This window comes from Centruroides sculpturatus, unplaced genomic scaffold (genome assembly GCF_000671375.1).
Source record: "Centruroides sculpturatus isolate CEXI.00-Female unplaced genomic scaffold, Cexi_2.0 scaffold441, whole genome shotgun sequence".
Lineage (NCBI taxonomy): Eukaryota > Metazoa > Arthropoda > Arachnida > Scorpiones > Buthidae > Centruroides > Centruroides sculpturatus.
Window position 1 is genome coordinate 466,338 of NW_019384822.1, and position 19,716 is coordinate 486,053.

Consider the following 19,716-nt stretch of genomic DNA (forward strand, 5'->3'; position numbering starts at 1 on the left):
ACTGATAATATTTATTAATTTAATTATTAATTTTAAAATATAATTAAATTTATATGTTCTTATAAATTTTAATTTTAATAAATTTAAAATTAAATTTTGAAATATTTCACTAAAAAAAATAAATTAAACTTTTTTCCAACTTGTGTCGCCAGAGGGCTTGTTAAAATCGTTCCCTCTGGCGATGGAAATCATATAAATATTAATTCATAAAAAATGGAAGAATATAATTCATTGTGATTTTATTAATTTATGCTTTTAAATAAAAATTTTATAGCAAAATTGAAAGATATTAAACATAAAAAATTGCATGCGAAATAACAAATTCAAATTATGATAAAAAATATACTTTTTAACTAATGTATCAAATTATTTTATATAAATTTGTCTTACTTAACTTTTTTAATGGAAAAAAGTTTAAATTTTTAGCACTGTTATTTTATTTCGTATCAATCTTTGCGCGCTTCTATGTAGCAAGCAGCAAAGTAAACAAACCAATAGAATGGACCGTTTCATATAAAACGGAAACGGTTTGCTTATTAAATTACTTGTCACTTATAAGCACGCAATCTTATTGGCTGTAATAGGTGACGTATTTTGTCGATATCAATTGACAATTTCAACGACAATTTTACGAAATGGCAACACAATTAAAATATTTGCAGTTTATATTTATAATAATTTATTGTTTTTATATATAAATAGCACGAAGTAAGAATTTCGTTTACTTTGCATTTTTAAGATCAATAAGTCACACAGAATATCATTATCACGTGCAAATTTTGAAGGAAAAAAAAATCATAGCACGCCATCTTGTGTGGCGGAAAGACATTCGTGCATTATTAATTTTCAGTAAATAATTTATTATTTCACCTTTTATTCGTTAAATATTAATAATCACTATTTAAAAAACAAAATGGTTAACATTTTATAAGAAAATCTTGTTTTGTGAAAAATTCTTGTCGACACGGACGAAAAATTATTTGGATATCAAACGAGTGTCATCTGCAAGAATAATTTACACGTCATTCGTTAATTACACGAAACAGTAGAAAAACTCTAAATTAAGCATTCTTATACAAAGTCCTTTGACAGTATTTATTTTAGTTTTACTAAAAAGAAAAATCACTCACCTCCATTGTTTGTTTATGTTACCATAGTAACTGCGAATGATTTGAGCCCGAAAGGTGTCGCTTCGGTTTCCAAACCACGTGTTAATGTTGTGCTTCGTATTTGGTTACTTCAAAGATGCTTTTTACGTTTTCGAAACTTTTATCGTGCAATTCTAGGATATTAGGTAAATATTTAATAAATGATAAAACTCAGAATTGTATGAAATTATGTTGCATTGCTCCGGAAAAGCTCTCAACTACTACATCTTGCTTAGACTGTAGTGATGAAGGCACTTTAAAGTTAATCCAAGATGATTTTAAAATTTATAATGAATTCTTAAGTGAAGAAGAGGAGAAATCGCTGGTAGAAGAAGCTGAGAAGCATTTAAAGAGACTGCGTTATCAATATGATCATTGGGATGACGTGAGTTTATCTATAATCTGTATTTTCTAGTTCGATAAATATACTAAAATTACACGTGTTCGTCACGTGCGATTAAAGAAGTTTTGAATAGCTATTATTGTTTTATAACTAGAGATGGCGCAATGTGCTTCAAACATACGCTACCGTCATTTCGACGCCATGTTTGAAATGGGAAGCTCGCCTACTTACTTAAAGCGTTAGAGCCGATATCTGCATGTATGATTACATAATTGATTTTGCTTTGTCAATTATGTTTATTGCTACGATTTTAAACGGCTGTCTTGTACATAATATATATTTAAATTAAAACATATAAGCTGAAATGTTGGCAGATACTGGTGCGCTTCCTATTCCAACATGGCGCCGAAATGATGGTAGTCACTTAAAACATTGTTCAGTCGTTAATTATAAGAAGAGTAATAACATTTTGAGTTATTATTACTCTTTATTTGCACGAGATAAGAACATAAGAGTCGGAAAATATAGATTATTTTCCCTTAAAACTGCAGTCAGACATTACATTAACTTCAGTGACATAGTCCACCTCCTTCAATGAGTTGAAGGACATAATTGGTACCTTTCTTCACAACATTCCATATGCAACTCTTACAGCAGTGATGTGTGAAGACCTGCTGTGTATACGACACTATATTCAAACACACAACAACACTGAACGCAAGCATTGATGAATATTGTGGCATACAACACTCCATACTCACACTAGTCTCAACATGACCACATTAAAGTCATTTACATTATTGCATTTAGAAAAATGGTTTTTACTCTACATATATACAGAGTAAGCAAATGAAATGAGAAGTTGTAAGCGGTGTAAGAGCCAAATGAATTGCCAAATTATCAGGCTATAATATGGCTATGCAATTAATACTAAGTAATTTGTTGTAGAGGTAGGCTGCTTACAGGAAGACAAATTATTTGGTATTTAGTAATTAATTACATAGCCATATTATAGCCCGAAATTCAGCAGTTAATTTGGCTTTAACTATAAATCAAGTTTTCGAGTTGATATATATGTATAGTGTAAGGAGTTTTGATTATACCAATAAGTCAAACTTTTGTTCAGCTGTACTCATAGCATCACCAAGCCCTCTTTCATTTTATCACTTTTTATATATAAATATACAAGGTTTGTATTCTGTAACATAAACTTTAAAGAAAATCAAAACCTAAATAAAGATGAACTGACGCTGTGGTTATTCAGCTGAATTAATCAATTCTCTTTTAACAGTGGTGAAGTTTAAAGAACAGTAGTGTTTTCAACCCTGTTAACGGGCTGTCTTCAGGTTAAGATTGCATTGATTAATTCATCAAACGCAAAAAAAAATTGACTTTTTCATTTTGTATGGTTTATTAATAGAGTATTAACTCTAATGAGATGGCCAAAGCTAGGATTGCCAAATAAGGGAGTTATGAGTTTCTGAGTCCAGAGAAATCTTAAAGGTACATAGGTGTTCTTACTCCCTATAAAATTAATGTTACTTTTACTAGCAGCAAATAAAATCTTTATTTCATTAAGACTGTTTTTTTTTTTTTTTATTAATATTCTATGTATTTCATATGTTCAAAAATGATATGGGTAACACTCAAAAGGAGCCTACTGTACTCTCGATAATCCTGGCCAAAGCAACTAAGGTATGCAACCTGTTATATTAACATCCCAATAACCCGACGTATTAATAATCAACCAACCAACAGCCGAAATAATCTGGCAGAAATTATCCTCCAAACACGGATGGATGTTTGTAGGATAATTTCTGCCTGATTATTTCAGCTGTTGGTTGGTTGGTTGATGATTAACCTTCTATTACCGAGGAAACTGGGTTCATGTCAGGTTGGATCCTCAGAAATTTTCATAAATAGGCTGGTGTAAATATGTTTGAGCTGAGCCTTTTATTCATATAAAAATCTCTCTCAGTGTCTGCAAGCAGGAAAATAAGATCTTCAAAGCTGAAAATTCAAATAACTTTGTAAACAGAAATTTGTTACTATAATTGTGATAAGATACAAAGCCAAGGATGTGTAGTTTGCTTGTATAAAGCAATGTAATACATGGACAATCTGCTGAGATGATGCCTCCCAAGAGGATTTTCTATGGGAAATTGACCGCTATTTAAATGTTTTGAACATAAAGAAAACCCAGAAAACTCCACATGACCAGCCTTTTGGCAAGGTGCAAACCAACCAGCCTTTGGCAATTCACAACCAACTATTAGTGTTCAGAGGTGTTATCCATTTGTCTACTGGTGGGCACAAAGATTGCTTGCAGTGTTGGATGATAAAATAACAACCATACACATCTGTGGTATACTTATCATCATCTGGCATTACTCTTGATATAATCTTATTGGTCATGGGAGCAACTTAGTACTCGTATCCCTCCATGATTTTCAATCAGCTTACGTTATACCCCAGCGTGATGTGTGTACGGCCCCTCCTCACATAACAACTGTTCGGACTTACGACCAATTCGTCAGTGCGGGGAATCACCTTTCTTAAGTTAGTCGTAATCTTATTCCATCAGTCAGTCAGTCAGTATTTACTACTAAAAACATTTGCTTCTCCAAGACTACATATTTTGTTTTAAAATTTGTACTTTATTATGCACTTCATAATACAAGTTGTTGGTGAAAAGAAAGAAATAACTTTACCTGGAGAAAGCATAAAGAATTGAAGGAAGGGCAACAGAATTGTAAGAGCAGCAGCACTTAGAGGAAAGAATGGAAGTACAAAAGTTTACCATAAGAGTTAGCTGGTGTGTTCTCAAAAGTTTATTGGGCTCTTGAGGTTAAAATAATTACTAAGTAATTTGGCAGGAGATAAGTGGTTTAGGGTGTCTTAAATTTAATCATAAGATCCAGGTAGCATAACTGGCAATACATCTGCACGATAAGCAGAAGTTGTGAGTTCAAGTCCTATTGTGGGCTATTCTTTTCATCTAAAATATCCTAAATTTTAATTATTTATAATCATTTGTAAAGAACTTTGAAATTAATTGAATTACTTCATATTTTAGGCCATACATGGTTACAGAGAAACAGAACAGAAGCATTGGAAAGAGAAGAATAAAATAATTTTGCAGAGGGTGAGAGAATTAGCCTTTTGTCCAAACACCAATCACATAAACCAAGTACACATTTTGGACTTGGAGAAGACTGGTTACATAAAACCTCACATCGATAGCGTCAGATTCTGCGGTAACACCATTGCCGGTCTCAGCCTTCTTTCGGACTGCGTCATGAGACTGGTGCACGAAGACAATCCCACTTCTCGGCTCGATGCTCTCTTGAAGAGACGATCGTTGTATGTAATGACGTGAGTAAGTTTTCCATTTTACTACATAGAAATTAATGAAAACTGTTCATCCGAGAGGATGAAAATGCTTCGTTAACCTGAACTTTCAACTAAACACACTATAGGGCCTATATTCTTAACGTTAATTGCAGACCGAAGATAAATGCCAATCATTTGAAGTATTAATGAAATTGCCAATTTAATGAGGTTAATGATTACAAAATTTCAGTTGTGCCACCATAAATTGTGATATAACTATAAAATTTTCAAGTAGAAATGTAACTTGTGAATTACCCAATCAGCTCTTCATCCCAAAGATCACACGTATTTCGGCAAAAACTAAAACCTACAATTTATTAATAAAGAGCCTACGTGCTTTGAACTCTTTTATAATATTTTAGGACATCAAATATAGCTCAGTGGTTCCCTTTTCAATTCTTTCTATGGTTGGTCAGTATTAATATATGTAGTTAATGCGAAGTAGCCCTTATGCGATGATGCGATCCAATGTATCTAGGTAAAACTACCCAAGGAAGACATTTAAACCTGGATTTTCTGTTGCACAGACATCTTTCCCAGAAAGCAACAGATGTTGTTTTGTAACCCAAATCATTTTGAAAGCATCTTCGTAGCATTATAATACATTTTTAGTTAATAATAATAATGTAAATTGTATTTTCAGTGGCATGGCCAGATACAAATATACCCACGAAGTGCTAAGTGAAGAAAACTCGATATTTAAAGGTTTGCCCGTTCCCAGAGGTCGCCGGATATCCATCGTCTGTAGAAACGAACCGAACAAAGAGGACATTCGATAGCATTTTGAAGAAGACAAAGCAATTTAGTGTATCAAACTGTAAATAGTATTTAATGTAACTTTCTGATAATAAAGTTGTGATTCTTTTTGAAATATATCAATAATACATTTGTACAGAGGTATAACAATGTAATGACGTTACTGACAGAGTTAATAATCATTAAAGTTATTGGATAAGTAACTGTTGGTTATTTTTTTTTCTCATTTTTCTTACTTAAAAGGTGCAGTTAGATAGATATTTACCATTTAGAGATTTGGAATCCTGCAAATTTTTGAGTTTCAACAATTGGAGATGGATCCCAGCGTACAAGAGGGAAATTACACGTATTGAGCTATTTAACAGGATTTGGTTTGCCGTTATAGGCTGTACTTGGAATCAGGCAAGACAGGGGAAGTACAGTGTAATCCCCATGACCTGCTGGCCGACTCTTACAAGTCCACCACCCTGTATGAGCAAAGTCCGAACTCGTGTCGATGCATCATGAAAAAAGTCCAATCATTCTACTTCAATATCATATGAAACTTGGACATTTTTGTTGAAAAATATAATGAATTTTGTTACAAAAGTAAGTAAAAAATTTAATAGGAAATTCATTACAGCTTCAAAATAATAAATTTTCAAAATTAAATGCTCTCTTTTACTGAGAATTTAAATCCTCTCATCAATTTCTTGGAATGTTTACAGAAGGAATGGAACAATTGCCTTTCTCTGCTTGGGATAATCGGGGAAATCTTTTCGGTAATTTCGGTGTTTCTGCAGGGCCCACACGGCCATCTGGTAGAAACCGGCGAGGGCAAATAGAAATGCTGCGGAAGAAAACGTTAAGGTTTAGTTCGTTTGCTACATTTACGTGCGGCAATTATTATTCGATCAACGCCACTTACCGACGAGGCACTGTGTCATTATAGAAAAGAAAATCCATGCGGAGACTTCATAAAAATAATTTGGGCACGAGACATAATCAAAGGCGAGCGTAAACGGATTCGAAGTAGGTCTGGGTATTTTTCTTTCTCTAGAGCCTAAAATTTTTAAAGTTTTAAATAATTTGATACAGAAATAAGCAGGATAATGTACAGAAACCTTTATACTTACCAGGCGGACGCAAGTTTCTCAAAGCAATGTGAATGCTGAAATTTCCAATTTCACTGAGCTGCATTACAAAGAAGATTATTAATATCAAAATTTATGTCCCAATACTAATTTCTGATTTAATAATACAGTTATTTCACAAGTATAAACATTAATTTAAGAAATCTAATATCAAATAACAAAGGAAAAAATGGTACTTACAACAAATCCAATTAAACCAAAGTATACTTGAAATTTTCCTAATGCTGGGAAAGAAAGCAAATTTTAAAATTAAATAGATAAAATGTCGTGTGTATTAAAAACACATCTGCCCAATTTGACAATCTGTTCAATTTTGTTTAAACTAATTTATATCTGGTTTGCGATTTCTAAAAAATACTCCCAACATTATAACTTGGACAAGGGAGATGAAGGGCACATTGATTAAGTACTGGGATGTGATCCCCTTTCTTGTCCATGATCTTATCCCTTAGACCAGGGGTCGGAATTAGCGGCTCTTTGCATAGACGTTTGCGGCTCTTCGGACATAAACTCTAATTTCACCGCATCCTTATAACTTATGAGTTTATGAGATAGAGCTGCTGAACAAACTTTGACTTGTTCGCTGTCCACACACAACCACACTCGCGTTGATCAATATGAGTCGCATAAGAGTGGTAGCATTTGAAGCATATCTATATATATAACACATTGAATGCGTGTCCGTCCATCCGTGCAACATTATGCCAAAAACGGCCACTACAGGCGCCCCTGTTGTGTGTCGTATTTCGCACATTTAAATTAATTAATATGCAGCTCTCTGGTAATTTTGTTATCCTGTTTTTATGACAATTTGGCTCTTCTCACTTGACAAACTGCCGACCCCTGCCTTAGACAATCTGACTTACAACATCCACTTTAAAAATAATCCGACATCATTGGGAACGAGAACCAAGTATTGTCGCTGTCAAACCATAAAGTATTGTGATAAAATAGGCAGATGCGTTTTTCACTACTACTTGACTACACTAGTAGAAAAATTAATAACAATACTCACATGGTGGAGTGTACAAAGGATGATTAATATAGTAGCCAATAAAAAATGCAAACATCCAATAATAGCTGCAGTTCTGAAAGCAGATAAGATTAATTGATTACTTAATGCATGGCACAGTAATGCTACAATAACTACAACCATAGCTTCAAAAGGCGGGTAAGACCTACAATGGGGATGAGCCGGCATCGACGAGAGACGCAGAACGATGCTCCGACCCATGTTACATTTCACAAATCATGGAATCCGAACTGAATTTGAACCGGTCTCTCAAGATTACAGTGAACTCTCCTAAAATCTTAGGAGAGCTTACTGATTTGTAAAAGTCAAAATTTAAATTGAATTAGATCTGGATTGAAGTAAGACCGGGGAAGATCCTGATTTGATTAATGACGTTAGAATCGTTAACCTCAAGATCATACATAGCTTTATTAAAAGCTACCATCATCCTTGATATTTATAACAGACTTCAATCCGTGGCCATTACGTTGTGAATCGGTGAACAGGACAGCCACGTGTAGAAAACTTGCTATCCTTTTAAGAATTTATAGTTGGCATTATCTTCTTTACGAAATATTCATACTTTTAAAATTAAAATAGTTAACATAATTGTATTTGTTCTGGAAAAACTATTCTTTGACAACTCTTGACGATATTAATTGTATAAAAAAAAAAAGCATTAAAATTTGAATAAATGCTTTTCTTAATGCAAACTATCATCGCCACACTTCCAACATACAGGAACTTTAATAGCAATACTTAACTAGAACATCAATCATTTTCGAAGTTTGAAAATGAACTATACATTCTATCCGAGAAGTTTTTGTATTCTTATTCTAGAAATTTTTAAATCTAAAAAATAGTTTCGATTAATTCTCACCCTGAATAAGTTACGGATGGGCATGGTACCGTGAGAAAATCGATGTACGAAGAAAGTCTCCAGAATTCTTTTGACGTAATGAACCGTCCAACACACGGCGGCTATTCTAAAAAGAAAGACTTTGGTTAACTTTGCCGAATAAATAACAAATATTTTATTGAAGCGTGTGATCTGTTATCGTAAAAACTTATGAAAACAAGCAATTATTTACTGTGACGTCGTCACAATGCCGGGATGCAAGTTTTAATCGTATTCTTAATTTATTTTAAAATGTATGATCTCTATCTGTGATTAGTGTCTTGCCCCTGTACTGTACATCATACTATTCTTGTTAGGATAGACAATCAGCATGACTCTATTGCTAATTCCTTTTGGGAGAAAATGTTTGAATTGAAATAATATGACTTCCAGTGCAAACCAGAAATTCATGTATAGTTAATTGGGGGCCTCCTGCCCCTAAGCTTTCAATATCTGGTATCAACTTTCATCTGTCTAACACTTCTCAAGATTAAGGAAGGACAGACAAACGGATGACATAAATTATGAAAGTTCAGAAATTCTTGATTGATTGGTTAATGCAAGACATTAGAACTTTAAGGTCATGTGGCTGGTGCAATTAACCCAGTTACCGCAAGGATCATAAGCAGCATATGTGGAGTATTACCCACGATAAATTATTATGTCTTTCTCCAATTCATAGTAAGATTCCCACAATGGTAAGTTGCATCTTATCATGAAACTGTCTACCAACCTCAGTTAAACTAATCTATCAGTCTATCTTTCTGCACATTTCTTTGTTGTTATAATACCACAGCAGACAAAATGTGGCTTGCGAGCCTCGTGCGGCTCTTCCAGATTCTTATTGGCTCCCATAAAGCTGTACAATTTCTTTTTATAACTTGAGATTTGCTACTTACATGTATATTATATTGTATATTGTATTCTTATATGCATTATGGAAGCTGCACCAAGGCTCTAGAAGAGCCATATGCAGCTCATGAGCCGCAGTTTGGCCACCGTGTTATGTTATAACAGATCACAAATTCTGTAAATGCCAATTAAGACAAAAAAATCTTACTTCACAACAGTTTCCATTTTCCTGGAGGCATCCTCTCCGTATAGAAGTCGAGGTCGGAAGAAACAGAGAAGATACATTAGAAGGGGTCCAAAATATTCCCAAAAGAACACCTTAAACAACACGTCAAAAAATTCAGCACATAAAAGCGTATTGAAGATTCTGGTTAGTTTAATAATTTAATGAATCTACTTACGGTAGTCCATCCTATCTGAGGACCGAGGTCTTTGAAGTAAAGCTCGCAATCACTCTTTAGATCCAACACCTGGAGTGAGATGCTATCTCCGAGTGACTTTCCCTCTGAAATAACATTTAGAGATTAAAACTTGGAAATTAAACTATTTAATAAATAAATTCACGACTAATACTCACTCGGTTCTAATCGTAGAGACTGGCGTTCAACGTATAGATGAGGTTCTGTTTAAATAAAACAATTAATTAAACTACAATCAAATTTATAAAAAATTGTTTCGGGATACGAATGTATAGTTTAGATTGGATATTATAAAATACAAGTGTAATTTAGAGCCCCCACATATAAATACAGTAATATAAATGGCAGCTTTCACAATAGGCTTTCATTTTTTGTCTTGCTGCAGGTATCATTCAAAGCAGATTTGCTCCTTCTTGGAAAACCCAAATGATAACAATCTGGTGGTAAAGTTAGGTATATTGTTTCTAGTTTCCAAGAGCATGAGTATGCTTTTGGATGGAGTTTTTGTTGTTAGACTATAATAGAAATTTCTCTATGAAGAGAAAACTATACTACTGTGATTTAAGCATTGCCTTCATTCTACTCTATTATTGCTCAGACCCAAATTAGAATGCAAGAAATGAAAACAATAACTAAAATAATCAGTTTGGTTCCATTCACTGGCTGAATGACTGAGGTTAAGGCATTAGTTGTAACTTTGGAGAGCCTGGGGCTCAAGTCTTAACTACTTTTGACGTTATCAAAGGTTCGTTATGCTGCGATTTCAAACACCAAGTGGGTCATAAATCCTGGGAATTTTTTGGTGATGATATGTCCAGAAATGTTGGGCTCCATTCCTCACCATCTAGCTGTACTTTTAAAACAAATTAATAGTAGTTTCTCTCCAATGATCTTAACACATAGCATACACTTCTTTAATTTCTTGGAGCTCAAAAACAAACTTACTCACTGTCTCATTCCAAGAACTTTTGGGCCTCTTGGTCCATTATTATCTATTAGAATTTGTTATGCATCCATCAGGTTTTTATAACCCCAAGGATGGACTGATAAACCTGAAAGTACTCTGGTTAATAGGGAGATTTCATTTCTTTTAGTCTGTACATTAGCTAAAAAGTGCGCATGCAAATTAAATAAATAAATACTGTCATATTAGAGGCTTTATATTTGTATTATGATAATGTGTAACACCATATACTGATGTACCAAGAACTTTGACGCATCGTGAAAATACATTTGTGTATTTTATAAGACTATTATTTTTTCATATTTGTTTTTATTCTGCATTTATATCCTTAAATATATGCTTACAATGCATCAAAACACAATTCATTTTATATTTTACTCTCACAAATCAGTAATTATATGTAACTATGAATTACGCTTATTTATTAAGCTTGCTTGTGCTTAACCTAGAATGACTAGAGTAACTGTATGTACTTTGTTATGCACAGATTAGTTTAAATGTCACCCGTGATCAACTGCACCAGTGTCAATACATTCAAATATTTTTTCCAGACCGGCAATTGGGAAGTACTAGTATAGTCTACTACTCATATATACGATACATAACACAACTGTAATATAACTATTTATGTATCTAAAACATATTTAAACACAGAAAAGGTTAAGAAACATGGACCTAACTTGTCTAAATCCCGGTGGGAAGCCTTGGATAACCTACAAAGCCAATCATTAGCTACCATTTGATAAATTATATGACTATATATGCTATTTAATACAGAGAAATTATTTTCTGAAAGGTTTGTGACGACTGGGGAGAAAAATAAACGAGTGCAATCATCTTACATCATCAAAGACACCGTCGCGTCACCCTCAATCGTCGGATAAAAGTGACTCAACCTCCTCCACAAACTGCTTAGGTAATTACTCAAATGGTCCCTTGTATAAATTATACACATTGCATTCTTATTTGTTATATCTCGTTATGTTTTCTCGGTATTTCTTCAATACATTTTCAGTTCTTTATATTTTTACTTAGAAATAACCGAATAAATTAAAAGCAAGACCATAATAAAAAATTTAAGACGCCTCCGTTTATATTAAGTATTTTAAGACCAAATTACTTAACAATATACCGAACACACATAAAAAAATATATTCTTACTTTCTTTAGCAATCAGCTTTTTGAGTTCTTCTATTGTCGAGGTCGGTTCGGCCTATTCAAAATAAACATAATTTACCAATTAATTTACGAAAATAATTCGCGTTACAAAAATTATCCTCGAACTCTTTAATGCATTACGACATACAATATAATTGCCGTAATGTGTATTTTATTTATAAACTAGAGCATTCCGGTTTGCGTTACAACCGAAAAAACAAAAGAAAAACCCACAAAATATACATATCTGACCACAAGAAACATGTTTAGCAAATCTATTTTATAATTTTCCTGGTATGAAAGGGCAAAATGTAGATAAATCTATACAAAAAATGGTCGGGATGAAAATATATAACATGTTTTCCTGAAGATTTTACACACCAATGATTTTCTATATTAATTAAATTCCTTTGACTCAATTTACAGAATAGTGTATATGACTTATTTCTTTTTTTTTGTCGAACAGAAGCTATTTTTGTTTGGCTTTTCCTCCTTCGGTCAGAGTATGTGTATTTCCCTCTTTCCTTTTCCTAAATTCTGCAATAGTTTTAGCTTCGGAAGGTTAATAAATTGCGACACTCCGTCACCGGAACGTCCGAAATTTGCTTACGTTGAGGACCGCCAGCACCTTCTTGCTCGCTCCGCTCAATATTTGGACCTGGAAATAATAAATTAACATTAGGATACATAAAATTATCTAGAACATTATGAAAAAACACTGCTCTACACTAAAGTAGTTCACCTAATTTGATGTCTTTTGCATGTTTAAATGTTTAATAATGTATTTTAAAGACTGTTAATTGAGTTTATACATTTAAATCATGCTTAATTGGGTTTTATAAGTGTTTATTATGGTTTTAAATTAATAAAAATAGGTACTTACCTTCATTTGTTGAGTAAATTGGAAGGGAAAGCGAGGTGTAATGTGTTACTGCGATGGAAACTAGTTTATTACTGTGGTGAGGAAAGTGTTGTGCAGTAAACTGATCACGTGTTATTAGGAAACACTACACAAAACAAAAAAATTAATTAATTTCAACAATAACTGGGAAAATTTATTATATTTATTTATTCAAAACATAAAATAATTAGCTTACAAATTTAAGGTTAATATTATTTATTTTATAAACGAATTTTCTGAATTAAAAATGGCTCCTTTTCTTTGATCGATTTCAAAAATTTAAATTCTCAAAAATAATCAATTCGCGTGTGACGTATGACGTGGCCTTGAACTCTAACTCTCGTTGAAAACGGGAAAAATGTTCGCTTCGATAGACTAAATCTCGGAACGCCTCATTTTACGTCATCGATCTTAATTCAAAAATAATTTTTTTTAATATTTAAAAATTTTAAAAGTTAATTAACGCATAATAATTTTTATGTTGTAAGTTTTAAAATTAACTTATAAATACATTTGTAAACAATTTTTTATAAACATCGATGTCGATGGAAGAGCGGAGGGGGAGGAACCGGAATAGATTCCGGACGAGTCGAAAAATAGCAGGGAATTTTTCGGGGGTGATCCGTACAAATATGTGGGGCCGAAGATATAATGGGCTTGCCAAAAACAGGCCCTCAGGGAGGAAGGAGTTTTAATAGAAAATCAATGTCTATGAAAGCCGTGTACCTTCACAAAACATAAATGAAAGAAAATTTTTAGAATTAAATGATTAATCGTTTCTCTTCTCTCATTATAATTCAGAAAACAGGTTCTGGAGATTTTATACGTTTGGCTTTCAGGAAATATTTATGGAGAATTTCGTAACTTTAAAAAAAAAAAAACATATTGATATATATAGTAGTGAATTACCGGTATATTTCTACTGTAAAAAATACTATAATTTATTTTTAATTTCTTAACCAAAATATTCGATTTAAAGCTAAATTTGAAGTACAGTACATTGCATTTTATGATACAAAATAATAAGCCACGGCGTTTTTAAGCATCTGAAATTAATACACTTAAACGTGAAAACCGCTTCGTATAAATATTATATATTAAAAAATGGCGTAAACGTAGAGGAAGAAAACTTGTTTTTAAAGAAATATAACTTTCATGTAATAATTTTATAAGTAAATAAATATTTTATTATTCGATTTATTTTAAGAATTTAATGCCGAATCCTTATAGTAACGCATTCTTTTAAGCCGCGTGTTCGCCATATTTAGTCCAGTTGTTGATACTGTATTCAGAAAACAGTACGCGTTGTGATACTTAATTAATGTTAATTAAACAGTCATATTGCGGCATTGTTATACATAAAACCACAAATAAAACAATATGATCAAAACTGTAAACGTTAACAATACTAAAAAGGAATAAATATGGCTTCCAAAGATCGCTCTTTCCGTTATGTAATGTGGTTCCTAGATGATAGAGTAACACGCTTCAAAGCCATCCGCCATAATTATGCAACATTCTAATTTTGTCGCTGTGTTATTTTATATAGTTTTAATTACTATTGATATTAACTTACACCCAAATGTAATAACAGAACGAGTGCTACCAACTTACGAAAAAGAAATTGCCATTAATTATCCCGTAATAAGGAAAAGCAAAGTTATTACAGTCGACCCCCCTATAAGATAGAGATACGTTCCATTCTTTAGGAATCCGATTTCTCACTAATCCTTCCAATCACAACCCGACACGTGTGAAGTTTACGGACTACGGCTGATTGAAAGATTTTCTTCCATAAAATTAATCGATTCTAGACTAATCCGACTCAACATTTCCAAAACACGTATATATTTTTTGGAAATAATCCGTATAAACTACGCTATAAATAAAAAATTGTAGGATTACTTACCGAGTGTCACCATCCGACATCGCCATTGCTCAAAGACGATAGAAATCTCTCCGTAGCGTGGCGCTACGGACGGCGGGAAAGTAGTTCGGCTGCCCGATGACGTTTGAGGTGTTTATAGGGAACTTTTACTATTTTTTACGGATACCGGTAGCAATTTTTTCGTAGTTTTATAGGAATCGTAATTATAGGGACCGTAATTATAGGGGGGTCGACTGTATATTAATAATTTCCTCCATTCGACTGCATTTATTACATTCCGAAAAATTATTTATTAAATAATATTAATAGTACTTCTGTAATTCTATCACCGAATTGCTGTGATTTGTGCAAATGAAAACATTATTTTAGTATTGACGTCAACAAAGTATAACAATGTTTAATTAAGCACAGTTCACGTAATAAAACAGCTTAGCAATTCCCTTTTATCTGGTTTGTTGGGCCTGGCGGCAATTTGTAGATTTTTCTCACAGAGCGGCGCTGCTGTACTGTCTATTGTCTGCTGTCATACGAGTGAAAATTACTAATTTTTCGCATTTTTCTGCGCCATTTTGTACCTCGAATACATGAAAAATATGCCAATCAACGAGCTAGAATATTGGTGTCAACTGATGAAATTAGAGGTATCAAAGAGGTACTGAAGGCAATTGAATCATAAATGAAACTGCTTGCAACCAGACCTTATAACATTATGCAGAACAATATTTGTTCTGTAACAATGGCCTACATTGGTGGTACTCAGAGTTACAGAAGAGCATATTGATTGTTCTGGCTGTTTGGATATGACTGAATCAGTGAAGACAAGACTCTAGTTTCTTCTATGAATCTAATAAATTTAAATGATGGTGGGGGACTTATATCCATAGCCAGAATTTATATTTTTGTCACAACTAGAAAACCAAATTGAATTTTCTCTACCATCTTTTAGTCGCCAGTCAGCTGTGGTATTTCGTCTGTGCAAGATTAATGTTGACTCAGCATATATCTATGGGATTTCTCTTGTATGATAAGTCTGTTTTATTGTGGGCTGTGCTTGAACGAAGTAGAATATACTACATAGAGTGGCTGTGACTTTACATACAGCGCTCTTGATGGCAACGATGATTACTATCGACCGCCATTTTATTTTAGGTTAAAACATCGAAGTCTATACCGTGTGTTGGTCAGGATTGTTACTTTAGAATCTATTTTCCTCGTTTAAATCTAGTTTGTTTTGTTTGCCCCTAGATTTCAGATTTAGGCAAATGATATAAATCTAGATTGTTTCATCTCGAATTTAGCTGTTTTCTACATTATATTTTATTATTGTAAAGAAGGTAAGATCAGGGTTTCATTAAAATAACAAATGTAGTACTTAACCCTTAATATAACAATGTTTTTATAATCTAAATACGAGCCACGTCTTGAAGAGCTTTACTGTCAGCCATATCATTGTTTATTTATAGTGTACTCCGATCAGTGTGATCCGTACCGTACTTGGTACGTTGTTAATTTTTTTTCGGGCAGTGTTTTTTCTTTTGCAAAATATAAATTGTGTTTTTGTGTTTTTACAATATTTATAGTTTGTAAATTTTGGTTTCAACTTGTGAAAATATTTACAATGAAAAACTACATTTTGAACTTTGTCATATTATGTGAATCACATTTTTTAATTTAAAATCCTTCTAAGAGGTAATAAGGAGCTAACAATTGTGGGAAATGGAAGAAGTATTGCATTTTCCCATCAAAAATAGACAAATAAAACATGTCAGTAAGTAAGACTGATATGTAGAAACTGCACTATATTAAGACATGCCTATATTAAGATTATATTAAAAGCGATTAAAAAATTACCAATCTGAAAAACAGTGTTAAATAGGCGAAATAAAGTGAATTCTTTTAATATTGGTCTCTGTTAAACTCTTCCTTTCCTTCACACACTTTTACACAACGAGCTAGAATATTCTAGCAGCTAGCTCGTTGCCTTTACACAACTCAAATGGCACGTCCCCTTGACTAAAAAGAAAATGGCTGACGTTTATTCAATTTTTTTAAAACATGGCGTTGCTACAGCCACTCTATGTATTGTATTCTAGCTCGTTGGAACATCAGATTCTTAAATGGAACCACCATTTTTTATTGCATATTAATTAACGATAGCTAGTACATGAAAAACTTTTTCCGAAAATTGCAATTATCGTAAGTTAAGAGCATCTAAAGTTTTAAAACGCTGTCACACTATGCATGGGTATATGAATATCTGCAAAGTCCATTTCATGGAAGAGAAATGACGCGGATCAAAACAATAGCCCGTATTCCCTAATGCAGGGATTTTAACAGAAAAAAAAAGTTATACCGTAGGGAATAATCCCGATTATTTTAATTAGAGAACGATATGGGGAGAATATATAAAAATGCGTTTTATTATGATCGTAAATTATAGATTTATTTACATAAAGAAATAATTCTGCTTAAGAAGTTAAAAATAATTACAAATTAACAGTTTTTTTCGCCAAATATTTTCGTTTAAATTTGCAAATTCGTCATATTTATTACCATGATTAGCAAAATAACGTATTATTTTGCTTATAACTTATGAAATCGACTTCAAATCATACATATAAAAATTAGAATAATATTTTAGAATTAATTTCGATTGTTTATAGCCTTAAATGACAATTTACGCTATGATGTTAAAAAATCGCAATATTTAAATAACTACGCTAAAAAATTAATCTTTTCTAAACATTTCGTTGGAGAAGTTTATACTTTATAATTTTTCAATATAAAGTTTGTAAAATTCTTATAATTTATTGAAATAATCGTACATTTTGTACAAATTTCACGCACATTTACCATTTCGGGAGTGAATTACCGATAACCAAAGTTTATTTTTGTGTTCTTATATTTAATAACTTATTTTTCTGCTAATAGTTCCTTGAACTTCGGAGACATCATTAATATAAATAATTTTAATAGGTTATAAAAAATAATTTGAATCCTATATGGAGACCTTTTACAATAAAAATGCAAAACCTTGGAGGAAATAACCCAGAAACAGGAATTTTAGTAAGTTTTTAATCAAAATAAATAGATTTCTTAACTCAATTAATTTTATTTGTACAAAAAATTAAATTTTATGTGAAATAAATATTTTTAAAAATTTTCTTGCATCACAGAATTATTAAAAATCTCTCCTCTCTTTCCTCGTTTCTTTTCCTACCAATTGCAATGAATATAACAATTATGTTACAATATATATCGATTATTGCTTTTGTAATAATGACGAGCTATCCACCTGCGCTAACACTCGAGACTTAGGAGGAACAAACTGAGGTATTAACAGGAACTATCGCTTACTAAAGAACAGTAAATAGATTATATTCAAATTTAACATCCGTCTGATAACATAGCAATAAGAATAAAATAATAATAATAAATCTACGAGGAACAAAAAAAAAAAATAATAATAATTATAATATAAACCGGAAAATCAAAATCTGCAATAAAATTACATTAATAACATGATTTCTATATATAATTTTTTTCTCTCTTAACATAGAAATAAAATTATTCCTGAGAATTAATAGTTTACCTAAAATTTCATATTAGGTATACTCTAACTTAGTAACCCTATGCTCTGACCAGAGAATATTTTCAATTAGGAGAACAACATGCTCATAACAATAACATGAATTAATTTACATTGCAATGAATTAAGTGAAATGATGATCGAATAAAACAAAATACGTTGTTTCGTTTTTCTTTTTTTTTTTTTTAAATCCTATCTTTTATCCCGAGCAGCCGATCGATTCTTGTCATCGCTGCCACGCTTCTTCCCATTGCACTCTCCGTCGGTCCTTCGACGTTCTCAATACCCCGACGTGGTCGACGATCGAAAGCAAACTATGAACTGTAAACTGTCAATATGACTTAATGAGAAAGCACTTGTATATTGCTCATAGGACAGCAGTAATTTTTATATTACACCATCTCTAGTAGTTGGCATGTCTTGAGCAAATGGACAAAGCAGAGTTTCCTTCCCACCTAAGAAGGCGGAGATTTATTTGGTGTAGAGGGTGCACTTCCGGTTTGGCTGCTGGCGTCTATTGCTTCGCTGGTGTGAACGACCGAGAAGAATCGTTCTGCGGAATGAAAAATGGAGTGAAGCGGATGAATGGGAAAGACCAAATGAAATTCTTAAAGATTTCTTACCATCGGCACCGATGATGTGAGGAGGATCAGAATCTGGATTGGTACCGGGTATAAGGCCAGCCATCATGTTGTAATCTATATTTATGTTCTCGTCCAGGGTCATGAAAGGACCGCTCCACCGCGGAATTGGTGTCGTTCGGGGAGTGGAACGGGGTGTCGTCACCGGCGACGTGAACATGCTGAGGTTGGTGGGGCTGATGACTCCGCTCATGGCACTCACTGGACTAATGTTGGGGTAAGAGAACAGCTGAAACGAAAACAACTGATTGTTGGATTAAAACGAGGCAGTTCTGGGTTAACGTCCTTGAATTTTATTTTGAATATAAAAAAAAAAAATATCCAAANCAAAACTGATAGAAATTCTTAGTTTTCTGACGTAGTTCCTTATTTTAATTAATAAAATAATTAATTTAATAACAAATTTTGAGATTAATAGCAATTTAAAATAATTTCTGGTTGCCATTTAACGGTGTAATTAAATAATTATTAATTCTAAACTGTGACAATAGATGGAAGCACAGGTAAAATTTTATTTTATAATTTAAAATAATTATATATAATAGTACAGGAAGAGTAAATATAAAAATAAATATTATAATCTTTAATTACGTTTAAATATAAACTAACTTTTAAAACAAA

At 32.6% G+C, this 19,716-nt stretch overlaps 3 protein-coding genes across 4 annotated transcripts; 1 reads left to right on the forward strand and 2 right to left on the reverse strand.

The window, feature by feature from the left end:
• Nucleotides 1-1,164: 1,164 nt before the first annotated feature.
• LOC111629931 (alpha-ketoglutarate-dependent dioxygenase alkB homolog 7, mitochondrial-like) lies at nucleotides 1,165-6,106 on the forward strand. Of its 2 annotated transcripts, none has more exons than XM_023373886.1 (3): nucleotides 1,165-1,533; nucleotides 4,568-4,870; nucleotides 5,528-5,661. In XM_023373886.1, the coding sequence occupies exons 1-2, from the start codon at nucleotides 1,246-1,248 to the stop codon at nucleotides 4,868-4,870; spliced, it is 591 nt and encodes a 196-aa protein (XP_023229654.1). In that variant the 5' UTR covers nucleotides 1,165-1,245; the 3' UTR covers nucleotides 5,528-5,661. The 2 variants fall into 2 exon arrangements, with proteins under 2 accessions (XP_023229654.1, XP_023229652.1); XM_023373884.1 differs by having other exon boundaries at nucleotides 1,166-1,533; nucleotides 4,568-4,866; nucleotides 5,528-6,106.
• Nucleotides 6,107-6,224: 118 nt separating this feature from the next.
• On the reverse strand, nucleotides 6,225-13,329 carry LOC111629930 (very-long-chain enoyl-CoA reductase-like). Its single transcript, XM_023373883.1, has 13 exons — nucleotides 13,174-13,329; nucleotides 12,960-13,083; nucleotides 12,687-12,734; nucleotides 12,080-12,131; nucleotides 10,113-10,157; nucleotides 9,937-10,040; nucleotides 9,744-9,853; nucleotides 8,666-8,771; nucleotides 7,789-7,861; nucleotides 6,954-6,997; nucleotides 6,756-6,813; nucleotides 6,548-6,682; nucleotides 6,225-6,469 (listed from the first exon to the last, which is right to left on the reverse strand). Exons 2-13 carry the CDS (start codon nucleotides 12,963-12,965, stop codon nucleotides 6,342-6,344), a joined length of 909 nt encoding a protein of 302 aa, XP_023229651.1. The 5' UTR covers nucleotides 12,966-13,083; nucleotides 13,174-13,329; the 3' UTR covers nucleotides 6,225-6,341.
• Nucleotides 13,330-18,620: 5,291 nt separating this feature from the next.
• Nucleotides 18,621-19,359, reverse strand: LOC111629948. Its single transcript, XM_023373910.1, has 2 exons — nucleotides 19,078-19,359; nucleotides 18,621-19,007 (listed from the first exon to the last, which is right to left on the reverse strand). The coding sequence occupies exons 1-2, from the start codon at nucleotides 19,286-19,288 to the stop codon at nucleotides 18,910-18,912; spliced, it is 309 nt and encodes a 102-aa protein (XP_023229678.1). The 5' UTR covers nucleotides 19,289-19,359; the 3' UTR covers nucleotides 18,621-18,909.
• Nucleotides 19,360-19,716: the final 357 nt, after the last annotated feature.

What these genes read in the sequence shown, in the direction of transcription:
- LOC111629931 (XM_023373884.1), top strand. Translation starts at nt 1,246, where the DNA reads ATGCTTTTTACGTTTTCGAAACTTTTATCGTGCAATTCTAGGATATTA. An exon ending in AATATGATCATTGGGATGAC is followed by an intron (nt 1,534 to 4,567) that starts GTGAGTTTATCT and finishes TTCATATTTTAG; the next exon opens with GCCATACATGGTTACAGAGA. An exon ending in CGATCGTTGTATGTAATGAC is followed by an intron (nt 4,867 to 5,527) that starts GTGAGTAAGTTT and finishes TTGTATTTTCAG; the next exon opens with TGGCATGGCCAGATACAAAT.
- LOC111629930 (XM_023373883.1), bottom strand. An exon ending in CCATCCGTAACTTATTCAGG is followed by an intron (nt 7,862 to 8,665) that starts GTGAGAATTAAT and finishes ATCTGCTTTCAG; the next exon opens with AACTGCAGCTATTATTGGAT. An exon ending in AATGACACAGTGCCTCGTCG is followed by an intron (nt 6,470 to 6,547) that starts GTAAGTGGCGTT and finishes TTTCTTCCGCAG; the next exon opens with CATTTCTATTTGCCCTCGCC.
- LOC111629948 (XM_023373910.1), bottom strand. Translation starts at nt 19,288, where the DNA reads ATGAGCGGAGTCATCAGCCCCACCAACCTCAGCATGTTCACGTCGCCG. An exon ending in TCACATCATCGGTGCCGATG is followed by an intron (nt 19,008 to 19,077) that starts GTAAGAAATCTT and finishes TTCATTCCGCAG; the next exon opens with AACGATTCTTCTCGGTCGTT.